The sequence below is a fragment of the Esox lucius genome, chromosome 14 (assembly GCF_011004845.1).
Source record: "Esox lucius isolate fEsoLuc1 chromosome 14, fEsoLuc1.pri, whole genome shotgun sequence".
In the NCBI taxonomy this organism is placed as follows: domain Eukaryota; kingdom Metazoa; phylum Chordata; class Actinopteri; order Esociformes; family Esocidae; genus Esox; species Esox lucius.
The window spans coordinates 27511421-27529881 of NC_047582.1; the positions used below are offsets into that span (position 1 = coordinate 27511421).

An 18461-nucleotide genomic window follows, 5' to 3' on the forward strand; every position below is an offset into this window, starting at 1 on the left:
TCTTACCTCCCCACTTTTCCCCTTTCCTTTATCTAGCTGTCTTCTGCTCAGACATTATCTGGAGGTCAGATTGCTGCAGCAGTGATTTTCTTGTCACACACACATACATACATTATGAATTTCAATCAATATTTAACCACTAATATCTGAAACTGCACCTGCTGTATATGTGTGTGTGTGTGTGTGTGTGTGTGTGAAGTTGTGTTTAAGAAGAGTACGTTTTTATGCCCTGTGACTGCAGAGGATGGGAATGGTGGGGATCTGGTGTGTGTGTACGTCTGTGTGTGTGTCTGCGTGTGTGTCTGTGTTTGGGCTGCGGCAGGTCGTGGGAGGAGGCACTGATATGGATAGCGGAGAGAAAGATGAAGAAAAGGACAGGATCTCTACCTGTTTCCAGGGCAACGGAAAACTGCAGGTTGGAGCAATTTCTCCACGCTACGCTGCCCTCTAGCAGAAAACCACAGACAGTTCTACATGCACACACAAACACACATGCATACTGCAGACACCTCTAAACACATTCACACACACACACTGCAGACCCCTCTAAAAACACACACAGATTTGCATTAATGCATACGCAGCAGTGTGAGACTGTTTCTTGACATCTCTGCCGGTAATATGCTAGAAACTGACACAGAAACACAACATGTTTATTAAACATCTGTAAGGCATCTAGAAACAGTATACAACGGTTTTCTGTCTTGTGTGGCAGTCCCATCACACAGCAATACTGGCTTTGCAATAGACGCACTTTCTCTCTCACACACACACGCATACACACACATTTCCCCTCATATGTATTGTTCTAATCTAACATCAGGAGAGGGCAGATCTGTTCAGTCATGCTTATCCAGCACTTCTCTATTGTTCTCCCCTATACACCTCCCGCCCCCCACCACCCCTCTCCATCCTCCTGTATTTCCCTCTCTCTCTTCCCCTCTTGTATCCCTCACCCCCCCCCCCCCCGCCCCTTTTGTACACCCCTACCTCCAACCCTACAGCCTATTTCCCTCCAACCTCTCTCCTTCGTCCTGCTCCCCCATCCCTGTTCCCCAGCATGGCTGTTCCCATGACATGTGACTGCCCAAGGACAGAACAGACCAACGACACAGGACAAAAGGTAGAGTGGAGGCACACAAAGGAAGGACATCGTTTTTGTTGATCTTGACCAACTATTTCCCAAATATGACCGTAATCTTCAAACCTATCCCCAATAACTACCATTTGTTTCAGATAAGAGACTATCTGACCTGGTTCAGGTTATGTAAGGCTTGCTCGTTCTTTAAATCAGGTGTGGTAGTCCTGGAATGTTACACACAGTCGCACCCAAAATCATTGGAATCCTTAATAAAGATGAGCACGGAATAAGCTCTATATATTTTGCCAATAATATATATGTATATAATATATATGTATTATTGGCACCATTAAAGATTTTTATTGATTATTCTCCGAAAAAGAATCTACATGAAAATGCCACTAATTGAAATTAATGTCAGTTTAAGAAAATGTGTTTTGGCCTGTCATGGTTTCCGTTGTGGGATGTAAAAATAATTTAACATGCATACAAAAAATAATTATCATTACCATTGTGGAAAGTAAAGAACTCACAAACAAAATAGACATCTTAAATTAGACAATTTAAGATGTCTATTTTGTACGCAACAAAATATCACTTACAAGGTAAACATATTAACAATTTGAAAACCGCTGGAACAAACATATGCCTAATACAGAACGCATTGTTCCATGGGTGTGAACAGAGTCTGTACTGAGGAAACTTCCCGAGATTATTGTTTGCTGATAAAATGACAGAAAATGTCAGTTATATTTGCAAAGTCGAGATCGCGCAAGATACTGAAAACCGCGGTTCTAATAATTCTGACGTATTTTGTTAGTATAAAATAATGTAATTGCCCCATTCGTTTAAGCATATAACATAGCGTAGTATATTAATAATATAAAGTATACATTTGTTTTGGCTGATCGTTAAGGGTGCCAATCATTATGGATGTGTTCAGCTGGTATAAAACTCGAGAAGGTGTTACGAAAAACAGTGAATCTGAACACGTCCTTTGAAGGACACATCGGCACACACAGAACCTTGTTTTGCTGTTGGCCATGCATTGTGCCATAATCAACACAACTCAGGTAAAGTGCATCTTTGCCAAATGGAAGGACTTAATCCACTAACTGATAGACATCCCAGATAGGCAAGCTTCTTTCAGTCCCAATCCCTAGACACATACAATGCATGCAACGGGCATTGCTTTATTTGAGAACCGGCTGTGTAGTGACTTCGTGCTTCCAAGTCCAAACTCTCTTCCTCTAAATTGACAATGTAAAACTATTAACCTGACACTGAATTCAGTCTGAGTGTCAAGGAGGACTGATTCACTGTTGATTTGAGTGATGACAGTATGGCGGTAAGCGGCTGGCTATTTCAGTCATCAGCCACATTGTAGGCGTTAAGGTGGACGTGTGCAACTGACTGAAATAGTCGATGCGTCATAATCCCCATAAATCCAAGAGTCAAAATGATACTGGTTCTATTCGCTTATCACCATTCATTTATTCCAATATTTATTTTAGAATCGCTTCAATGTCTGTGTTTCGTTTAGGCTTACTCCAGCTAAGGATTTTCACAACCTTGTAAATATCGTGAGGACAAGTTTACGTTTGTCAACAAATTTGATTTAATTAGGCTACCTATAAATATATATTTGCTTATATTTAGCCAATATTGATAAAAGTCAACTTGTCCTATAGATATTTTCACAATAATAAACATCCCTATGGAAGAAATGAATGGCGTAAGAACCAAAAGAGACTCTTTCCCAGTTGTGTAGCAAGGTTTTATGGGGATTATGTGTCATACTATTTCAGTAGGGATTGCAGTTAGGTCCGACAGACACTAGGCTGGATTCCATTCATTAAACAAAACGTTTTAACACATTCAGCTTGACAGATCCCTCTTTGATTTTGTCTGGCAAATGGCAGATCCTGTTTCATTCAGTTTGACAAAACGTTTCACAATTAAAACGTCTGTTTGGATGAAAGAATAGTAGTAGAAATCAATCTTTGTAGGGCTAAATTCTAAAGAACAGGGCTTACATTTCTACCTCAATATGTAGGCCTAGGCTATATATCCTTCTGCATAATTAACGCCTACCATTATGCAAGTTTTTTTTTTTAAATAATATGTATATGTATGTATGTATGTATGTATGTATGTATGTATGTATGTATATATATATGTATGTGTGTGTGTGTGTGTGTGTGTGTGTGTGTATATATATATATGTGTGTGTGTATATATATATACATTTAAATATATATAAATAGTCCTAACATAGGATACGAAAAAATATAATCGCCTGTTGAAATGTGATTACGATCTTTAACGAACCACGTCACCGTGCAGGAAGAGATGACGTCGCTCTCGATGACTCCTTCTGTAATGATCAGCTACTCTGGTCTAGGGGCGAGGAGAGTAGTCAGCCGCGAGCCTTGTGGAGGTTTGAGGGACAGGGAAAATGCCTTTCTCCCGTCCGAGACAACAGCCCCGTGATCTCATGCATTATAGCTGGCGGGCCATTGTGCAATAGTCAATGAGGAATGCAATACAGTTTCTAGCTCAGCACGGCCACTGAAATCAAAGACTAACTACACAACGATTATATCCACCTTAGTGCACGTTTACATGCATGACGACGTTGGCCAAGTAGTGATACGAATCTTTAGAGGCATTTTCGAAAAGGGGAAACGATTCGCGAAAATTGCAGACATGGGAGCAACAACTTGAAGACAGACAAGACTAACTGTTGCGGATAATAAGAAAAAACAACAACATTTATTGTCATCGACCGATGTATATTGGAAATACCTTGCAACTGAAGAATACGGAGTCAAATAGACCATTTCATCCACGGGTAGTTGGAGTCAAAAGGTAAGCCCCATCAGAAAACCAGATGGCTAGGCTAGGCTACCGTGGCTGAGTACTGTGGTCACAAAGCTATTTGCAAGTAGCCCATATCCCAGCCTAAATAATCAGTTAATAGGCTAAGTGATGTTAGGAACGCGTGTGCATCTTGGGTGTCTGACAAGTGTCACGACACGTTGTTTGATAACTGCACGGTATTTGATCATGGCTTGTAGGCTCTCGTTCGGGATCCCACAGGGGAAAGGCTAATAATTAAAGTAGGCTAACAAAGTAGCTAGCCCAATTTCCCATTTCAGTCCCTATCTCATATGGGAAAACGAGAGGAAATCATAACCGACCCTAAAAAGAGAGGGTGGTTTTAAACAAACCGTGTCGCAACACCTTTGGCCAGCCTATGATAAAGGAATTACAAGGTTAGGTGAAACAAAATGTCTTCCATTGTTATTTCAAGTACGAACAGCACGCGTAGCATTGTGGCTAGAATGTAGCACTCACTGGCTTTGGATTCTGACATCTGTAAGCGATGCACGATTTCAGTGGAAACATGTGTCTGTGCGTTAGCTACATCATATCCACGTACAGCGTAACATTCCAACAGCAGAATAATATGGTCAATGATTCGCATTCCATTTGGATGCAACAAAAAATATATATAATCTTGTGATCTATCAATCGGACGAGATCACAGCAGATGCTACGTAGCCTAGCACCAAATAGCTTCATACATATCAGTTGTTAATAGTACCTTTGTAAATAAATTAGCCCATTAAAAATAGATTTTACCCAGCTTAAGGCCACGTTGAGCACTTAGTCAATGCTTAGCAGTGGTACTTGTGTATGTGTGGATCTAATGGTTATTTTGCACACTTATGCCTATTCCTTACAACTACAACAATAAACTAGTAATGCAATCAGTCTGATCTGTTATTACATCTGTCATGTACGGGAAAAAAAAAGAACAATTTCAAGGATCAGGTAGAAACACCCTAGGGACCATTTCTGGCACAGAGGCCTGGGGTTGAGGTACATGGCTCTAGGTGATATGGGGTCCATCTGCAGCCAGACGGGGCAGCTGGGTATCAGGGGTTAAAGGTGATAGTAGTAGGTGACAGATGGCATATCGGCTACACTAATGTCCTCTGGCTGTTTGATGGAGTTTAGTCACCAAGAGGTGGTTGAGTTTAGTCGCATTCACAAATATACACTTTGGGCAATGCCTGGAGAAGTGAGTCACTTCTTGAGTTTGTGAAAGTGCTGTGTGTAATGTATGTATCTGAAAGACACACACTGTGTCTAACTTACCTACAGGCAAGTAGCATCAGTGTTTGCTCTGGATAATCTTATCTTTGGGGCGATACTGGATCCCAGCACAACCACTGCTGGGTTCCCATAAGCACCTTTCTCTCACTGCTCTTAGAGAGGGACATGTCACTGACCTGTAGCATCCCTGTTTCTCTACACCTTCCCCGGGGCAGTGCTGTTGAAAACCTTTGAGGGCTTGGCTGTGTATCACTTCACCGTCTGTATCTAACATGACTTCACACTGGATTTTGATCCGGCGCCGGAGAGCTGGGACGATAATCCTGAAATTACCCAAAAGTATTATTCTTATACAAAGGATCGAACATTAGCAATTACAAGAACAAATGTCTGGGATTTGAACCACTGACCTCTCCATTACTGGGCCCTATACTTGTATTTGGCCCTTGCCTGTCACTAGTCAAGGACATTTTGAAACAAGATTCAAACTAGTGTGAGAAATCTAATATGAAAAATTACTATTGTGCAAATGTAATAAATGGTTAAGGTTCAAGTTATCATTGTGGTGCTAATCTAGTCAGTTTGTAGTGCTATGCAACCAGTGCCTTCACCAATCTTGAGTAGGCACATCTCACAATGTGTGTGTATCTGGGTCTAGAATGGTGATATTTCCAAAAGCCAGTCTGGTGATTGGTGTGTGTGTGTGAATAGATGTTCATATCAGGAGCACAAAGCAGCGGGAGAGGTAGGATGCAGATTAACCTCCCTCTACACTAGTTCCTCACCTCCTGTTCCCCTCTGTCTCCTTTCCCTCCTGCACCTCCCTCTCATTGAGTGAAAGCCACCTGATCTTGTCCAGCTTGTCTGGCCGGTGACAGTCAATTTGGGGTCCATTAACAGGACCGCGTGTGCTCACTACAGCCACTGAAACGTCAGAAGACAGATGGGTAAAAACAGACGGGGTTGTGGGGATTTGAGCTGTGGTTGCGCGACCTTGCCCTAGCTCAAGCAGCATGCATGCTTTTGCGCCAGGCCAGGAGTAAAACAAATGAGTCAACTCATTATGGTTTTTTAATTGTAGGTATCAGGTATGTGTTGCTGCTAGACTGGAACGATCGTCTGCTGATTTTGGTTTAGGATTTCAGACATGTTAGGGCTAAAAGTGACAGGGCGTGATTTTAGATGAGAATAATAAAGTTAAAATAGACCTGTTTCTGGACCAATGCTCCTGGTATTTAAGACATGCCCAGACCACTGTTTTGGGAGGTAAAGGTCACTTGGGTGGTATACAAGTTTCTATGGATTGTTGCTACACAGCATCAATTAGCAAGTCATGAACCAGAGCAAAGTTTTCCACTTCCAGCCAGTAGAGCAGCAGGGATCTATCAGTGTGTTTCTCAGCACAGGTCCTTTTCAGCAGGCACATAAAAGTAACAAACTGGCAGGAATTGGAAAGTACTGTTTGTCCTGTAAGAATTGCCTGTTCACGTTTTCTGTACCACAGCCATTTCAATCTTTTTGCTACGGTCTATATTAATGAACAAATCCTGTGTGACCTTTTATGGAGAGTGAGGAAGATCTGGAGGAGACATTGGTGGCTTTCCGTATTAAACATGCACAGACGTGGGCACTTAAGCGCACACAGCAAAAGACAAAAGGGAATTCATACGCCCGAAATCTTCCTCTGAGGTCCGACTGGGTGCAAAGGACAGGGATCAAAGGTCACAGTTCAGCCTAGGAGAGTGTTTGAACCAGACAGGAAGTCAACTGTGCCGGCTTGAATATTTCCCTTTCGACATTTGCCTTTCCAGCCTGACTCCAGCCACTGTGGTGAAGGCAGAACCAGCCCACCCAAGTACAAGTGGGTGTGAATCAGTCATAGGTGTAACAGCGTTAGCGTCAGAAGTAATGAAGTGGGAGGAGGTCAGCCGTGTTGAGTAATGGTGAGCGGTAGGGGAAATCTGTCTGTGCGTGAGTCTGGCCATGGGTGTCAGTGGGCCGCACTGAAGTGTCTTGGAAACACGTCGCCCCTGCATCGTCTTGGGCACTGAAACAAGCCTAATATCCTGACGGGCGCTAACTGGGTAATGACAGCAATGATCGTAGGTCTCTTACACCCAACAGCCCTTATACAGCCATCACACGCTTCCAGTGTTCTCACCTCACCTCTCACAATAGCTCCTTCTAAGCCTCTGCCTGATCGTGTCTGAGGCCTCCATTGCCCAGCCTGTTATCACACGGTTTGCTGCGGGGAAATATGAATCAAACTGGAGGAAAATATTTGTCTGAGTGCGGGGGGGGGGGGAGCTGTGGTCACCTCAGTTCTTTTTTTTTTTCTCCATTCTTTTTTCTACTTTCCCTCTTTGTCAGTGCATATGACCGTGTTAATACAGCAACCACTGAAACATTCCAATGGACGGGACATTATTGCATTTCACTACTGTTTGACGTGATTGTGACTTTTCTCTGCTGTTTGTCAGACCTTGGAAACTCAACGTGAATCTCTAGTCACAGGGTAAATTTAACAAATTTGCAAGTTGAACATTTATAGGAATAGTTTTGACCTAGGTTTAACAATATAAGACATGGAATTATTATTCCATGTTGGAGCGGTTGAAAATAAATAGATTCACAGGGCCAATGGTTTGCTGGATTCTACTGGACAACAATTGAAAATATGATTGGGAAATCAAGTTACAGTCTGTAAATTATTAACACTTTAAATGAAAAACATGTTTGTGCTACTACCTATCCTGGTAATATAAAATGCGGAAGCTGGTCCAATGTTTAATAGTGGCGTAAAATAGTTATAGTATATAAGAGTCCGTCTCATGTTAACCGTGTATTGTTGAACCGTTAAACCGACTCTGTGTATAATGACATCATAAAATGTCTAATCAAAATGAGCGAAAGGAGTGTATGAAGGACTGGTTGTATGAGTGCAGCTATGGGCTTGTATTCACACGGAGAGACGTTTGTCAGTATAAGGGGTGGGAGGGACTCCCCCTACTACAGGTTGTTCTGACTCCATGCAAAACCCCAACAGACATCAGTGACTCAGCCTGCTGCTCTGATACACACACACACACACACACACACACACACACACTCATATTGTCAATGTAGGGGTGAATACAAGATGCTGCGATCTGGTCTTTCGGTTTTGGGAGAGGGCAGAGAGATGGGAAGAGAAGGAACGCTGGAGAAATTGCTGGAGGTAGGCAGAGAATGGGGGAGAGTGGAGAAGGAGGTAGGAAAGAGAGAACAGTGTGCTCTGTTCTGTACAGCGCTGGAACACTCTGTGCTACCAGCTAAATGGACTGAACCCATCCATATTGGTGTCTGCCTGATTGAATATGATCAGAAGCTTCTCCTTTATTTTGCCCAATTCTGTTCATTTCCTCACAAATCTAGTTTTCCCGGGGTTGCTGTTACATGTTTTTTTGGCCTCAGTCTAACTTTTTAAAAACAGAATTACAACACGATTGGCGGTTCTGCTGTCTACGACATCGGGAGGCCTGGTGTCAATCTGAACTTTTTAAATGAGTGAACTGCTGTGGTGTTGTTGTCCCTTAATTAAACAGGGCATCTAGCGAGGCCTGCCATTTAATGGAATTTCTTTGGTCCATGTGATGGTGTGCTAAAGAAACTAAAACCAAATTAATTGATTAAGATACATTTAACCACTTCAGGTTTTTGAGCAATACTTCCATCGTCCGGGAGATTGTTTTTGTAAACGCCAATGCAAACGGCTACACAACAGACAGAGACGAGCAATTTCAGCACCTCTTCAGAAAGTTCTGTTCATGTCTTATTGGCCAGTTAAGAAATGGTTAAATGCGGTACTGTAATGGATTTCCTTATTCCGTAAACAGATTTCATGGGGCCCTGTGACATCCCCCTCCCCCCACAACCCCCTCCTCAATATGCGGCGAGTCTGACCCAATTCCGCGAAGTGAGAAGGAGAGAGAAGAGATTGCTGATGGCTTCTGATATTGGCAACAAATTAGCCTGCCAGGGAAGCTTACCCTGAGATGAAGAGTAATGTGCAGGGGGGGGGGGGGGGGGGGCGGGGCGGGGCGGCACAGTTGAGTGGGGGTTGGGGGGCTGACGAAGGGGAAGTTGTTGTTTTCGAGGCCTGTGATCCTGAAGCTGAGAAATGGCACAGTCTGCAAGAGAAGCCCTCCCTCTGTTTACGAGCTGTGTGTGTGTGTAGGCTGCCTCCATACTGCTGTTCTCTTAAATTCCTGTAGAAATCAAAAGAGCTAAATTTAGACCCTGCTGCCTGAACCCCCCCCCCGTTCCTATGAGAACCATTATGCCAGGCAGTGATAGGCTAATGCTCTGACACACACGCAGAGGAGAGTACGCTGGAATGAGAGGAGAGTACGCTGTTGGGGTTATGATGGTGGTGAAATCACTGCTTTGGTCAAATGCTACCGTAGCTTATGTCTTACTTTCTTTCTGAAGGAGTTTCATTGAAATCTTGGCAAAAAACAAACTCAATCAAACATTATCATTAAGCAATAAGTCACGGGTGTGTGTTATATATTGAATATACCACAGTTAAACCTGGTTTGAACCCTGAATGCTGATTGTCTGAAAGCTGTAATGTTTGAGGCTGTGCCCCACAGGTATGTTAGAACATTTATTCAGCCCTCTAGTTCAGCCCTCTAGTGTCTTCAAGAGGAAGTACAGAAACAATGTATTTATGACTCTAAATACCTTTAGCAGCTAATTAGAATAGCAATTAGCATTGCAGTCTAGCAAATGTTATACAATGTTTGGTTTGGAATAAATATAAAACTGGAATAAATATAGCAAAGTGACCGGTTTTCAGTTCCATATCAGCCAATGTATTCCTGCATTGCTCAAAAGCGATGCCTATAATTCTTTAAAAAAAAATCTTAAAAATAACTAGAAATTATATAGTCAAAAGAATAAAAACAAAACACAGCACTCACTCTTGAATTTTTGATTTCTGTTTTAATAAATATATATATATATATGTGTGTGTGTGTGTGTTTCTAATATAGACCCCATGACCCATTAACTACCATTTGGGTCGTGACCCACCAGAATAATTTCTCTAAGAAATCATTTGGAAATAATTATCTTTGTTTTTCTTTTTCTCTCAGGTTGCCTGTGAGGGTCTTATTGACCCCCCTGTTCCTCCGATGAACCCCCTCAACTCCATGAAACCCGGTCTGCCTCCCACTCCGCACAGGTGAACACACACACACACACACACACACTCATTCACTCTGAGTGACTCAGAGAGGGAGTGCTTAGCTGATTGTCCTCAGACAAACTTTCGACTGGCTTTGTGTCTTTCACCTATATGCCTATTGGCTGGCCGCTGGGCTCTTGCCGCCCATTGGCTGCTCTTGACCTGGGCGCAGACATGCTCTTTTCCTGTACCACATAGGTCACTTCCTGTGGTTAAAGAGTAGGAAGTAGAGGGTAACCTCAGCCACACACACAGACACACAAGCCTCCTCATGATCCATCCAGCATGACGGGGCTGCTCTTACTGGTTTCTAGGTGAAAGCTTTTAGGATGTGCTGTGGTACAAGTCACTCTTCTAACAGCTTCCCCTCCTTTCCTGCATTTGTGCTCAACTTGGGGAATAACTGAACAGATGAAAGATCATTACGGTGGTGTGAAGCTACCTGCCCGGTATTTGATGTAACTCAATTTGAATTCAGTCACATTTTGACATTACCACTTGTGGCTTGAATGAAACTTAAAAATTCAAATCAGAACATGACTTAGAGGTGACCTAATTGCAAATGCCCCCTCATACCATTAAACAACCGTGGTGGCAATTTATATCATTTAAAAGCATGCATATTATTATGCATTTTATTATTATAATTATTTATTTTATGTATTTATACAAATAAAAAAATCTCAATGGTGTAAGATCAATGTGCCCCTTAATATGCTTCTCAATGTGGATTGTGCCATGTGTGAAGGATTAGAAATGATGGAGTAACTTTGTGATCTGTCTTATTTGTTAGTGTAACTACAGTGTGTAGTCTACTTGTATTATATTTAAAATGTTCAAGAACCTACACGAATACAAGAATCAGTACACTTATTTTATTTCCTTTCCTATGGTACAAAAATGAACAAAGAATGTAACTCAGCACCAATGTTCTTTGCCTACAGGACTTGGTTCCTCAGTCTCGGAGCGAGACGCTGGTTTCAATTCATTTTAATCTGTCCTGCCCGTGTCTGAGGCCAGGACTGCCACCCCTACCCCATGTAGAGTTCTTCCTCACAGCACTACTTCTACCCAGTGCTGGTAAATGAGGCCTGCATAATCTGAACCCTTATAACTCCGCTGCTTTAGTCAACAAGCGGTTTTGTGGGTCTGTTTTTATTGATTTGGCTAAAGCCATTGAATCTGTCAGTCGTGCATCTTAATGAATAGACCCCTCCACCGGGGTCTGTCAGAGGACTGCCTAGCCTGATTTACAGCCTGATTTACAGACCATTTCTCTGACCGTGTGAAACGTGTCAAATCGGGGGCCCTGCTGTACACACTTGAGGGTGCTTCTAGTTGTTCCTCAAGGCACAATTGTTGGGCTGATCCTGTTCTCTGTATTTACTGACGATGTTGCACTCCATCTATCAACCCACTGAATACTTAATACAAAAACAACTAAATGCGTTCTCGTCAGTTAGGGCCGACCTCAACCTGCCCGCTCCCAGACATTCTGCCCCAGAATGGTGCCTACACGTACTGTATCTTGGTACACGGCTCAGCGTCTGACTAATTCAGTGCCCATATCACCCTCTTCCACTCTAATTCAATCACGATTTAGTTTGTTGTTCTGTAACATACATCCTTCACCCACGCAGCCAAGTATACCCTTGTAAAATATGAACATCCTGCCACAATACAGCGATATAATAAAATATGTAACTTATCACATTGCCGTTAGGTTTGTGAATTGCAAAATATGTTTTAAGCTTGACACTTATCAACTTACTCCAAAAACAAACTATACAAGAGCCATTTGAAAAGTGTAGTTAGTGAATGCATCAATCCTTCCTGTAGATTTGTTTCACAGTTTTTTGTTTATTGCCTTCTGTATACTGTTTTATTTACTTGAATTTACGTTTTACGTTACAGTATTCATGTAGTTCCGTGTGTTGTCTTAGTGTTTCCTTCATATTGTAATAACAGTGGCGGCCCGCTGCTACTAACTTGTGAAGTGCTGCCACAGAAAAACAGTATTTCTATGAGATATTTAATTTATTTTTTCACGCTGAGCGCAGTTTACCATTGCACACAGTTTTTTATTGCACAAGCTGGAAACATTAGAGATTCGGCAGCAACAATAAGACTTCTGATTTTCGTATTTTGTCTTCAAAATAAAAGCCTGCGGTGTACATTTTCTAAAGAAAAAGTATGTGGGAAAAATAAAAACGAAACAACATTTCTATTTAAATAATAATAATATTAATTTACATACGTTGAAGAATATTATAAGGTGGATCACACAGAGATGGTTAGGGCTAAAGTAAGTTAATGTTGAGAACATATTTAATACAAAAACAAAAATCCTATTTTAATGTTATTGTTAATTTGCTTGTACTCATTAGCTTTGGAGAGGGATTATGTAATACGCCCAACCACACTATTTTCCATCCCCCACTTTAATGTACAAGAGATACTTTTTGGGGGAAAGCTATTCAGTGCCGCAGAGAATATATTGTACAAAATACTTTGTAAAGTTCCAAATCTAATGTAAAATCGGGCACTATGTGCTACATCCAGCAAAACTATGTTTTGTACTCCCTCTTTAACCCCCAATGCAACACACTGTACTGTTCATGGAATTCACAGTTGAGCGTGAGTACTTCGGTTATTATTAGGGATGTCAAGACAGTATTGTCAAATAATGTTAGGAAAATAAAGTTGACAAGCAAGAAAGACTGGTGTGCTGGGGGGACGTTTTAGCATTTCACGCATGGAGCACTTTGTTGTTGACGCCGAACCCACAACCCCCCCCCCCCCCACCCACCCACCGTGGTGGGGGGGGTGATATAGGGGAAACATGGTGTCTTGAGTGCCTTTGGCATGATGTAATTAAAAATGACACTATAGGTTCTTAATTCAATTACCTGCTTAAATATAAGTTAAATAACATGTTAAAACCCATGTGGTTTGAGTCTTGAATTCTGTGTTATGCTGATGCGTCATCACACAATGAGATTCTCATATGATGTTGTTTTCTTTGGAGCGTTATGACCATGCATTAGAAACACATGGAACATTATTTTGAACTGTAGGAACAAATGCAACCACAGAGAGAATTCTGTTGAAACCCAGTGTCTAACTATTTTGTCCATATGTAATTCTCTTACTTCCTGTTTTTAAATATTTGTATTGGACACGCCCTCTGATATTACAACAATGTCAAAAAAATATATATACTGAGTGTTGTCTTTACTTCCTATCTTCTTTAGTGACGGTAACTTCCTGTATGACTCTACCTCCTGGCAACAAGGCAACAATCCACAGCCAGGAGCACTCTCCGTGGTAACCACTGTCTGGGGCGTGACCAATCCCTCGCACAGCCAGGTAACAGACCAATCCAAACTCAGCCCTCCTCCTTCCTCATTCCCCCTCATCCATTTGTCTTATATTCATGCCATACTGTATATTCCTCGTTCATGTCCCACCCTTTTGAATCCATCTACACCCAGTAGTCAGTTTATTAGGTACACCACCCATGAAAATGGATTGCTCCTTAAAAGCAGATAGGCATGGAGGTATTCATTTACTGTTAGATTGAATGTTAGAATGACCAACCTCAGTGACCTCAGTGACTTTGAGTGTGATATGATTGTCAGTTGCAGGCATGATTGTCCCGATGTGTCAGAAACTGCTGACCTTCTGGGCTTTTCACGCACAACAGTGTCTTGGGCTTGCAGAGAATGGAACAGAAAAACATCCAAACAGCAGCACTCCTGTTGGTGAAACGGGTCATTGATGAGAGAGGTCAAAGGAAAATGGCAAGAATTGTTCGAGCTAACTGGCGGGTCACAAACAGACACAGAATGGCGTCTTGTAACAAACAACTCCTTGGTCCTGCAACAAATAATATTATAGCAACGAGCGACAACGCTGAGTTCCATTCCTATCATCTGAAAAACAGAAAGCAGCTCTAGTTGTCGTACAGTAACCTTGAACTGCTGAGGGCTGGAAAGATATTGTTCTGTTTATGTTGTCTCATGCTCAAGACAGAGTCAGTATTTGGGTTAAGCAGCTTGACTGAGTGGTATAGTGGTGTCCTGGACCCATCCTGGCTGGTGTCAACAGTACGGGCGGGTGGTGTAGTGGTGTCCTGGACCCATCCTGGCTGGTGTCAACAGTACGGGCGGGTGGTGTAGTGGTGTCCTGGACCCATCCTGGCTGGTGTCAACAGTACGGGCGGGTGGTGTAGTGGTGTCCTGGACCCATCCTGGCTGGTGTCAACAGTACGGGCGGGTGGTGTAGTGGTGTCCTGGACCCATCCTGGCTGGTGTCAACAGTACGGGCGGGTGATGTAGTGGTGTGGGGAATGTTTTCCTGGCACACACAAAGTCCCTTCAAACGCATTGAGCGGTGTTTGAACACCAAAGTGTGCTTTCACATTGTTGCTGACTCAGTGTCTCCCTTTCGTGGCTGCAGTTTACCCTTTGACTCTGTGTCACGTGGACACTTCCTGCAAGATGACCTGCCCTCTTACAAAGCCCACGTTGTCTCAGAACGCTCTCATGAACATAACAGTGGGTTCTGTTTGAGTAGTCTTAGCGGTCCCCAGACGTCTTTAGGATGAGAGGTGACTCAATGGACGTTACGCCGTCCAATACGCAGCGAGCGTATACTCGGATACTACGACAATGTCCAAAAAATATATATACAGAGTTTTGTCTTTACTTCCTATCTTCCTTAGTGATGGCAACTTCCTGTATGACTCTACCACCTGGCAACAAGGCAACAATCCACAGCCAGGAGCACTCTCTGTGGTAACCATTGCCTGGGGCATGACCAATAGACGTTCCGCCGTCCAATACGCAGCGAGCGAAACATTTCGGAACACTAGATGGGCGTAGCTGGGAATCTGGCTTCTGAATGCGTTTAACGAAGATTAGCAACGGCCTTTGGTCGCACGCCAGACCGCCTACGTAGCAGTTGCTCACCCAATCTTATCAAGGCCCCGGTGAATTGTCTGTGTCAGCAACCGAAAAACAATGGTATTGCGATCCTACACTAACTTAGTCAGTCACCGGTTAATTAATGCAAACGCAGACCTCTTTTTCTTCCTCTATATTGGGTGCCTGTTCTCTTCCCCCCCTTGTGTAGGTGTTTGGTGCGCCCATGGGTCCGGGTGGGAACTCTGGAGGTCACATGATGCAGGGTGGCGGCGGCGGTGGAGGGATGAGTCCCGGGATGAGCCACCAGTACCAGAGCTACGGTGATAAGGGCTACGGACAGCCGGGCCTGTACGGGCGCCCCAACACAGCCTACAGCCAAGCGCCTCCGTATGGACAGAGGTGACGACTCTTCTTATGGTATACGGTGGGATTGCAGGGGTTGCGGTCGTTAGGCACAAACATGGATAACGTGGTCTCTTGACCAGGACAGTGGAGTATTGTACTGCTTTCGCCAGTGGATTTGTGTCCTACCACAGATGATTTATATAACCGGCAACACCACCTTAAAATGTTTTATTGAATGAGTAAATCACGCACGTTTAATATCTATGTCCAGACAGGTGTCATATTAAAGGAAAAACCGGAGGCACAATACGAATGCAGATGCTTTCATACAGGTGTACAGCATGATACAAGCTATTAAACATGCTACCTATAGCACGTATAAAAATGCTGAGCATGCCCAGATTACCTCGATTACCTTGATTGGATCCAGACAGCAAGAGGAAAGGATCCAAGTGACTTTCATTATTGGGGCATGGATGGCAGGAGCTTCAGTCACAGAGACTGCTCAACTGCCTAGTGTTTCAATAGGAACAGTGACTAAAGTTACATCTTCATTTAGATCTGTAGGACAGAGCTTGCCACTCGTCCATAACTGTGATTTGTAAGGAAAAACGGAAGAGGAACTCTTTCCCAGATGAATAAGAAGGTCAATGCAGGACTCGATCAGACTGTCAGCAAGAACAGTCTGACGACAACTACACATATTGGGATATTATAGTAAGGTTGCAATGTATAAACCCCTCATTACAAAGGTTTTTCCTTTAATTTGTCATCCATCTGTAGTTCAGCAGCAGATTAGTAAAGAGTTAGGTGGGGCTGATCAGGAACTTGCTACTGAAATAGAAAATAAATACAGGTGCAGAATGTATGGATATTTAGTGAAAGTAGCATATTTTGTTTTACTCAGACTGATTGTGTGCCTCTGTGTCTTAGTTACTCCAGTAATGGTGGTGGAGGGGGTATGGGCCAACGCCCCCCCTCTGATTTCACCCAGGCTGCTGCCGCTGCCGTGGCTGCCGCCGCTGCCACGGCAACTGCCACTGCCACGGCAACAGTTGCTGCCATCCAGGAGAAGCAGAACCAGGAAATGAACTATGGCCAGGTATGTTTCTCACACAGCCTAGTCTGCAAACATATGTAGAGGGGGGGGCGATTGCTTGTGTTTGCTTTAGTGTTGGTGCTTATTACACTCCCTTGCAGGACAGAGCAGGACCTATCTCTGCAACACACACACACACACAAACAGAGAAGATAGGGAGTTTACTTTCTAAGTAATGTTTTCAAGTGAAAAGAGTTGATTTCTTTCAAATATTGACCAGACGTGTGTACCGTCACTCTGCCTGTCTCTCCAGATGGGTGGAGGGCCCTCCTCTTACAGTACCCAGTTCCTGTCCCACCCAGGCCCCCAGCAGGGTGGGCCCCGCGGCCCCCCGGGGATGAGCCCGAGTGGCATGGTCCAGTCCCGGCCAGGGCAGCACCCGTCTATGGGGGGCATGGTGTACCCCTCCCAGGGCCAGGGCCAGAGGATGCCCCAGCAGCACGCTGGCTATCCAGGAGGACAGCAGGGGCTCAAACGGCCCTACCAATCAGAGGTCAGTGTCAGAACAACCCTACCAGTCAGAGGTCAGTGTCAGAACAACCCTACCAGTCAGAGGTCAGTGTCAGAACAACCCTACCAGTCAGAGGTCAGTGTCAGAACAACCCTACCAGTCAGAGGTCAGTGTCAGAACAACCCTACCAGTCAGAGGTCAGTGTCAGAACAACCCTACCAGTCAGAGGTCAGTGTCAGAACAACCCTACCAGTCAGAGGTCAGTGTCAGAACAACCCTACCAGTCAGAGGTCAGTGTCAGAACAACCCTACCAGTCAGAGGTCAGTGTCAGAACAACCCTACCAGTCAGAGGTCAGTGTCAGAACAACCCTACCAGTCAGAGGTCAGTGTCAGAACAACCCTACCAGTCAGAGGTCAGTGTCAGAACAACCCTACCAGTCAGAGGTCAGTGTCAGAACAACCCTACCAGTCAGAGGTCAGTGTCAGAACAACCCTACCAGTCAGAGGTCAGTGTCAGAACAACCCTACCAGTCAGAGGTCAGCGTCGGACACACAAAATAAATCCCTTAACCAGGGTCACCCCACACACACCCTCTCTCGCCTCCCTCTGTCCCTCTCCCAGGGTTTCCCAGGGCAGCAGTATGGTTCAGGGGGCATGTCTCCCTACCACGGTGGACAGCCCCTCCAGTACCCCCCCGGACCCCAGCAGCGTCAGGCCCAGTCCCCTTCCTACCACCCGAACCAGAGGATGCCCCCAATGGGCCAGTACCAGCCAGGACCACCCAACCCTGCGCAGTATTACAAGGTGAAGGCAGAGCACACACGCACACACACACACACACACACACGTTACAGCGGAGACCTGCCCCAGATAGGCTCCAGATAACCTTCTGCTCTGTGGTCTGCGGTCACCCTGGTGATGATGTCAAAGGGGGAAGGAACGGCTACTTTGAAGTAATGTTTTTGTAATAATGTCAAAAGCCAAAATGTCTGTTTCACTTTCAGTATTCAACCCCTAACGGTTATTAGCTTTAATGCCATTTTGATGGCTTTTTTTTATTTTTAAAGCTAATTTAAATCTGGTTAGAGGAGACTTCTCACCGGAGAAATGTTTTGTTGTAGGGTAAAGAAACCCATCCGCCATCAAAGCTTTAAAGGCGACGGCCCGTATCCACACACTGTTGTAGTAGGAGTGCTCGAC

The 18461-nt window shown here is 43.9% G+C and overlaps 1 protein-coding gene across 12 annotated transcripts in view; it reads left to right on the top strand.

Annotated features, from left to right (window-relative positions):
• The first annotated feature begins 1045 nt into the window (after window positions 1–1045).
• The window catches only part of zmiz2 (zinc finger, MIZ-type containing 2), a 28377-nt gene continuing 10961 nt past the window's right edge, over window positions 1046–18461 (top strand). For 11 of the 12 annotated variants that reach the window (XM_034296854.1, XM_034296859.1, XM_034296856.1 and 8 more), the window contains exons 1-7: window positions 1046–1123; window positions 10345–10433; window positions 13691–13805; window positions 15573–15763; window positions 16643–16811; window positions 17062–17301; window positions 17883–18065. In XM_034296854.1, coding sequence (XP_034152745.1) covers window positions 1061–1123; window positions 10345–10433; window positions 13691–13805; window positions 15573–15763; window positions 16643–16811; window positions 17062–17301; window positions 17883–18065 — 1050 coding nt within the window. In that variant the 5' untranslated portion in view covers window positions 1046–1060. Of the gene's footprint in view, window positions 1124–3473; window positions 3953–10344; window positions 10434–13690; window positions 13806–15572; window positions 15764–16642; window positions 16812–17061; window positions 17302–17882; window positions 18066–18461 lie in introns of those variants that run through there. The other variant, XM_013137182.4, reaches the window with a different exon arrangement.